At 39.8% G+C, this 6,796-nt stretch overlaps 1 protein-coding gene across 1 annotated transcript; it reads right to left on the bottom strand.

The window, feature by feature from the left end:
* Window positions 1-1,681: 1,681 nt before the first annotated feature.
* On the bottom strand, window positions 1,682-5,886 carry LOC137962412 (E3 ubiquitin-protein ligase WAV3-like). Its single transcript, XM_068809263.1, has 2 exons — window positions 5,204-5,886; window positions 1,682-3,787 (listed from the first exon to the last, which is right to left on the bottom strand). The coding sequence occupies exons 1-2, from the start codon at window positions 5,453-5,455 to the stop codon at window positions 1,856-1,858; spliced, it is 2,184 nt and encodes a 727-aa protein (XP_068665364.1). The 5' UTR covers window positions 5,456-5,886; the 3' UTR covers window positions 1,682-1,855.
* Window positions 5,887-6,796: the final 910 nt, after the last annotated feature.

Genomic DNA, 6,796 nt, shown 5'->3' with positions numbered 1-6,796 from the left:
TTTTGAAAGACATTGGTCAGCATTTTTCTTTGAGGTCTTCTTCAAAATTAATCGTTAGAGTTTTTTAATGTTGGCTACAGAACATGTTACCTTTTTCTTGATTAAATCATTCATTTTTATCATATACTTATTTCCTTTCCGCTTTGTTAAAATCAAGTTGTATTTATAAAACATTTGTCATTCACAAAGCCCAAACTCAACTATGGATCCCTTATCCATAATTGACTTATGCTCAAGAGATTATAGCTGAGACCTTCAACAAAAAGAATAACATGGATAAAGGGTGGGGGAGCATACATATAGTACTCATACCTTTGATATATTCTACCTCTGTAAGTAATCAAACTACAACATTTTGTTTTTTACTTCTCAAAGTAACAAGGTTTCCTCCAACTAGAGTACAATAATCTGAAGTAGACTTTCAATCATCTGGTTATCGAGTTTAGTCTGTATAAGAAAAAGCCTCAATATTACCATGTCCCTACCACAAAGAAATCCTTGACCTAGTGATTTCTTGAGATTATGGAGGATTATTTCCAATGTTTACCAATGTGAAGTATTTGGTTTATGAATATACTGACTCACCAATTTACATTAAAAGAGATATCCGATCTAGTAATAATGAGATATATCAACTTGCCTACCAGTCTTTGAAACTTTCCAACCTTTGTATTATCCCTGATTTGGGACAAAACTTCACATTAAGATCCATGGGGTGTGTCTATTAGCCTACACCCAAGCAAGTAATATTTGCCAATAAGTATAAATACATACTCTCTCTAGGATAAAATAATACCATGTCTGAACTGTATTACCTCAATTCTAAGGAATTACTTTAGCAAACCCATATCCTAGGTTTGAAATTCCTTCAACAAGTTTCTTTTTACCTACTAAATACCAGTCGAATCACTTCTTATCAAAATAATATCGTTCATATACACTACCATGAGAATCAGTCTATTATTATGTTTCACAAATATAGAATGACAAACTACATATTTGTTGAAACCAAATCGAATGACAACCTTTTAAAAAAAATTCAAACCAAACCGGATGTGATAGATTTTTTAAGTTGGACTTATCTTTCCTCCTTCAACTACAAAATTTGATGATTGGTTCATATAAAAATGCATTCTTAATATCAAGTTGATAGACAATCTTCTAATGGAAGAGATACATCTTTTTTTTATTTTTTTTTATTTGACAAAACAGAGACCCAACTCTTCTCTTAAACAAAATTCAGTATAGACTTGAATATGAATGTGTAATTAGAAAAGAAAAGTTTATCAAAGACTAAGAGGCAATAAGCATGGCAAAGCTATAAAGCCATTAGACTCACTATAGAGCCTTTTAAAAGAGTAAGGAAGTCTTTACTTTGGCACCATGACCGTGGCAGAAAAATAAATACGAAACAAGTAGAAAACGATTTAAGCAAATCAGATCCAAGACTTTTCACTTCTTGAAAAGAATGAAGAGCTGTTCTGTTGTATATATAATGTTATGCACCCACGTATCCCAAAAATGAAATTACAAGCTTATACCACGCTTCTTCTCCCCGGCTCCAAAAAGAGAAAAAACTTCTCTTATGTACATTCCCACCCCAAAAACCAAGATGATTGAGGAGGCTTACCCCAAGGTTTCTCCTCCCTTCACCCCCCCCCCCCCCCCCAACCAAAACAAGTATCCACCAGCTTTCCGAGCTTATTACATTTACAAGACAGGAAAACACCTCACCATATAACAACTTAACACCCTTCATTGTCTTCCAGCTATCATCACCCTCAAAAATAAAACAAAATGCTGTGTGATATATAAAAATAGAATCAATAAAACCCCACCCAAGAGAAGGCCATCGTTACCTAGGCTGCGGCTGCTGGGTGAATGATCTGGCTGGTCGAACTGGAGGACGGGCTTGTGTCTCAAGGCACATTGTTTGTGACCTAGCAAGCATGTCAACCATGGATGGTGTCTGGTAAGCATGTACCAGACTTGCACTCTCTGTTGAGTCACCACGAGTTGTAGCTCTCTGCCACGAATGTGAGCTTAACCCAGAAAGCACATAAGCTCTGCCTGAAGCCTCATAGACTCTACGGCTAGCCATTCTCTCCTGCATTTCCTTTAGCTCAGCATCAAGGGCAACACAGAGTTGGTCTCCAGACTGAGCAGATGCAGAGCCAGACAATGCCCTGCGTTGGTTCTCAAGTACATCCACAGCACCACCAAGGTCCCTATGTTCAGCCAAGGTCCGAGCCTCGGCCATCGTCTCTGCAGCATGTAACCTGTTCCTCTGTCTGTCAACCTCTATTGAAACTGCACATCCAATTACGTTATCTAACCTTTGGACTGTCACATCTTTGCCATCCAAATTCAAAGTTTCTTTTGAAATCGGGTCTTTATAAACACAGCCTACCTTCACTAATGGCATTACTTGCCCAACATCACCAGCTGGAACATCAAGGTACAGCAAAAAATCCCTCTCTTCCTCGGCATACAAATTCCCAACCTCTATGGAGCCACTACGCCCTTCATTAGATACAGAACTCACGTAGCTTCCAGCTTTCACTGAAGCTATTTTAACACCTGGACTCACACAGTCAACTGCCACGTGAAGCTCCTGCACAACCACACTGAGTAACCCACCAATGCACTGTGCAAAAGCATCCTGTATCACACCTTCAGCCTCAATGAATGAGAAGGTTCCACCTGATGTTTCAGAGATGGAGTGCATAGATGCAGCATCATGATCTACACCAAATCCGAATACATGGACAGGGATCCGACTGCCGGCACCTCCACAAACGGAAGAGGGAAGAAGGGACTGATAATCTGGTCGTGAGCTCAGAGCACGAGAAGTGGTGACCGTGTAGGTGTCCTGGCCATCAGACAGAAGTATAATGCTGGGGACAGGATTTTTGTCCTTGCGATCTTCCATGACCTTTGCACCCTTTTTTAGACCTTCAGCAATGTTAGTGCCACCATTTGAGATAAGAGAATTTACAGCTTGTAATGCCTGTTGCCGGCCTGAATCTGACATTCGGCGGAGTGGAAAGAGTCGTCTGGCAGTTGATGAAAATGCAATAACAGAGAGGCGGTCCGAGGGGCCTAGGTTCTGAATCACAAATCCCATAGCTCGTTTTAGCAGTGCTAGCTTTGTGCCTGCCATGCTGCCACTGACGTCAAGCACAGTGACAAGATCTACAGGAGCACGACAAGGCTGGGGGCAGACAGGAGGGTTGCTATGATTTCTGCTGGAACAGTGGCTTGAGCTTGTAAAGGGAGCTTTCAGATGGATCAGAACTGCAAAATTTTCATGCAATATAGAGTGTGTTAGAGCTGAGAACTCTGTGTAGGTTTTCACTTCCATTGTTTTTGGACTATTGCTGTTTCTGGCATCTGCATATTGGGAGCCCTTGTCAGAAGATTCAGGCCTAGGGTCTAAAGGTTCATCATCATCAAAAACACTTGGCTCAGAAGCGTGAAAGAGAGATGCAATCTGACGATTAGAATCCACTCGAGGAGAAGGCAGACGCCGCAGCACAGTTGTCCAATTATTATCCTGAGCTCCCCAATCAACAGGATTGACTCTTGCCCTTCCATGTCCATGATCCATAGACAGGCGCTGAAAGGGAATCTCCTTCCATTTTGCTCTGCAGACTGGGCATATCTGGTTGCCATGTTTTACATTTGAGGCAATGCAGTGGAAATGGAACGCATGAGAGCATTCTGCAGTGAAGATAGCATGGCCCTGACCAGGTTTCATGGTGCCCAAGCATATGGCGCAAGTTTTCTGCAAATTAGAAGGCAGACAGATCATGTCAGAGGAGGCTTTTATAGATTTCTGGTCAATGAAAAAATTGTTGCTAGAGCATTACAGCTCTGTATTTTCAACACTTAAATAGAAGAAAATATGAGAGAGGATGCAGATGCAAACACGGATTTCTTTGGTTGATCAAAATACAGGCAACTGAAAAGTGAGGACAATACTTATAGGAGATAGTTTATCCAGAGACCTCAGAAAAGTAAAATTAAAAGAAATAGAAAGAAAGCAAGCAGAGAAACAGAAAACATGGACGACAAATTCTAGCAATACTAAAAAAGCAAATATGAGTATAATAATGCAGGAAATACAGAATACAGGTTCCTATAAAGATCTAAAACACCGAGAAAATTAATTGCTGCCAGGTTAAGCTACCTCAAATTCAATTGCAAAAAACTCCATAAAATGCCATGGTTTGATAACCAAGGCTACAAAATGTCCTTCCAGTTGGAAGAAAAGAGGAAAAAGTAAAAACCCTTTTTTGGAAATCTGAGAACAAATATCCCTTCATAGAGGATAGGAAGATCCAACAAGCCAAAAAAATAAATTTGCCCTAATTGAACCAAAGAATAAAAAATTGGGAAAAAAAAGTTTTCCTCCCTTCTCAGTTCCCACAGGACAAGAACTTTCAAGAAACAACCGATTCACGTCTGCGAAGTAAAAACATGCTTGCAAAGATAGCTCTCTGACCAACAAAGCAACTTTTTCCTTAAACGGAAGGTAAAAAGTAAAAGCCATCCGGCTGTTCTTTTCTAATAAGATACTTCATCCCACTTTATCCTTACAGAAGAGAGACAGCATCCACTACAAATAAAATAGACTAATGGGCACGGTTACCATTAAAACAAGAGCACCATACAAGCCCAAGGTTTCGGAAACAGTTCCCAGAACAAAGAACTCATTAAATAGGCAAGATTGCTATTTTTGCAATCTATCTTTGAAGAACAGCAAATCAATCAGTTTATTCAAAATTATGAACAGAACAACGAAACAGTATCTTCCAGTAGCTTTATGATAAGTAAGAAAAAAAAAAAAAAAAAACTCAAGCACGTTTATCTTTAACCTCCATTCAGTTTTTTTTGTTTTTCGATTTCAATGAAAAAGCGGTTTCAAGAACGGAAAAGCATAGATAAGAAGAAAATACAGTCGCAAACCACGGATTAAATGAACAAATAGTTTCGCTAGTAACAAATGATTTTGCCCATTTTGCAAGATAAATATTCAGAAGATCAACATATGGACCGAAAAAAATTTTCAATGGCAAGAGAATAGTTACAGACTAAAGCGGAGTATCGAGAAAAAAAAAAAAACTAAAAGAACAAGCGGAAAGATCACGAACGAACAAAACACTGGCCGTTCAAGAACATGAGAAGAAAAAGGTCATACCTTTGATGATCTACTACCAATCTTTGCCAAACGAAGACCAGAAGAAGAAGGTATGGGAGTAGTAGGCGTTATCGGCAGAGAATCGGGCTTGAGACTAGGGGATGAAACGGAAACCGCATCGGAAAGTCTTCCCGCAAGATCTACAGATGAAGAAGCCTCATCATCTGTTCTCGGAACGTAAACGCAGAGATTCATCCCAAGCGCCAGCTTTGCTTTTCTCCATTTACTTGCCATTTCTTTACTAAAATCCATATCTTTAACTGATTCTTTCAGCACGGTGATTCAAAAACCAAGGTGACTTAAGCCCTTCCTAACCAATCAGAGAAGAGAAGCAGAGAACCACCGTCGACGCTTTACCGCTCCTTTATTCAGTTCCGTTCCCAACTCTCCGAACCCAAGAGCTCCCAATCTGGTTTCTTTCCGCGTTTCAAGCCAAGACGCGAAATGTCAGCCACCTTTCTAAATATTTCAGTTTCTCTCCGCAGCAATGTTCGTCTCTCAAGCACTAATGAAGCCAAGAACAGAAGCCAAGACAAATACAACGTGAACAATAAATGGTAGATAGATGATCAAAGGGCGGTTAAACTGAGAAAATTTGAAAACGGACACTGAGTCAATAAAACGACTGGGCCGCCAAAACGATTAAGTGTTTTCGTCTCGGCCGCCATTAGAGCTCTGGTTTTGACCACGAATGCAGCCTTTTACAAGATCAGAGACGTCGCATCTTTATAGTCAGCTTATTGCCCAAAATCCCCCTCATTCCAATTAAGGGACAGAAACCGCACAAAAATTACGGTCCCGACCTCGTCGAGAAGCGGAGAAGAAAAATTCGAATCAGGCATCCAGAATTAATGATTTAAGTCAGACTTTTTTTTATTAAATTTAGGAGATTAAATCAAGCTACGCATGCGCTGGATGGGGAGTGTACAAGTGGGGCCCGCTCATGAAAAGGGACAGATGCGTAATTAGAGGAATAAATGATATATTTAATGGGAAAAAACGTAGAAAAAGGGGCCGGCCAAGGAAAGAAAAAAGGGCGGGCTGGTCCGTTCTCCGGTCGTAGGGTCTGAGCTGGAGGGATCGGGCTCGTTAAAGGTCGTGCAGCTCCTCTTTTTAAAGCCGCAACGAGAAAAACGCTTTTTAAATTAGGGAATGACAAAAGTACCCCCCTAGAGGACGTCAATGTCAAACTCAAACAGTTCAACAACTATTTAAGCTGTAAAATATTCACTTGGTAATAAATAACCATTTTTTAAAAGGAAATTGATATGCATGATCCCTGGTTTCTTTCTTTCTTTTCTATTATGGAGAGAGAGAGAGAGAATTGTGGGATACTCCCCCCCCCCCCCTCTAAGGGTATGTTTGGAACCCTCAAAAAATAAAAAACTCCAAAATTAGTTAGTAAACAATGAGATAATTATCAAATTCTTATTTTTACTAATTATTTTTTAAAAAAATAATAATAATTAAATTCTTATTTTATTTTATTTTCCATGGGGTTTCAAATATACCCTGAGAGAGAGAGAGAGAGAGAGAGAGAGAGAGAGAGAGAGAGAGAGAGAGAGAGAGAGAGAGAGAGAGAGAGAGAGAGAG

Source organism: Aristolochia californica, unplaced genomic scaffold, assembly GCF_029961685.1.
Source record: "Aristolochia californica isolate CCGP_79_NKW_82.1479 unplaced genomic scaffold, dmAriCali1.0.hap1 SCAF_4, whole genome shotgun sequence".
In the NCBI taxonomy this organism is placed as follows: domain Eukaryota; kingdom Viridiplantae; phylum Streptophyta; class Magnoliopsida; order Piperales; family Aristolochiaceae; genus Aristolochia; species Aristolochia californica.
This window is presented reverse-complemented; position numbering and strand designations above follow the sequence as displayed.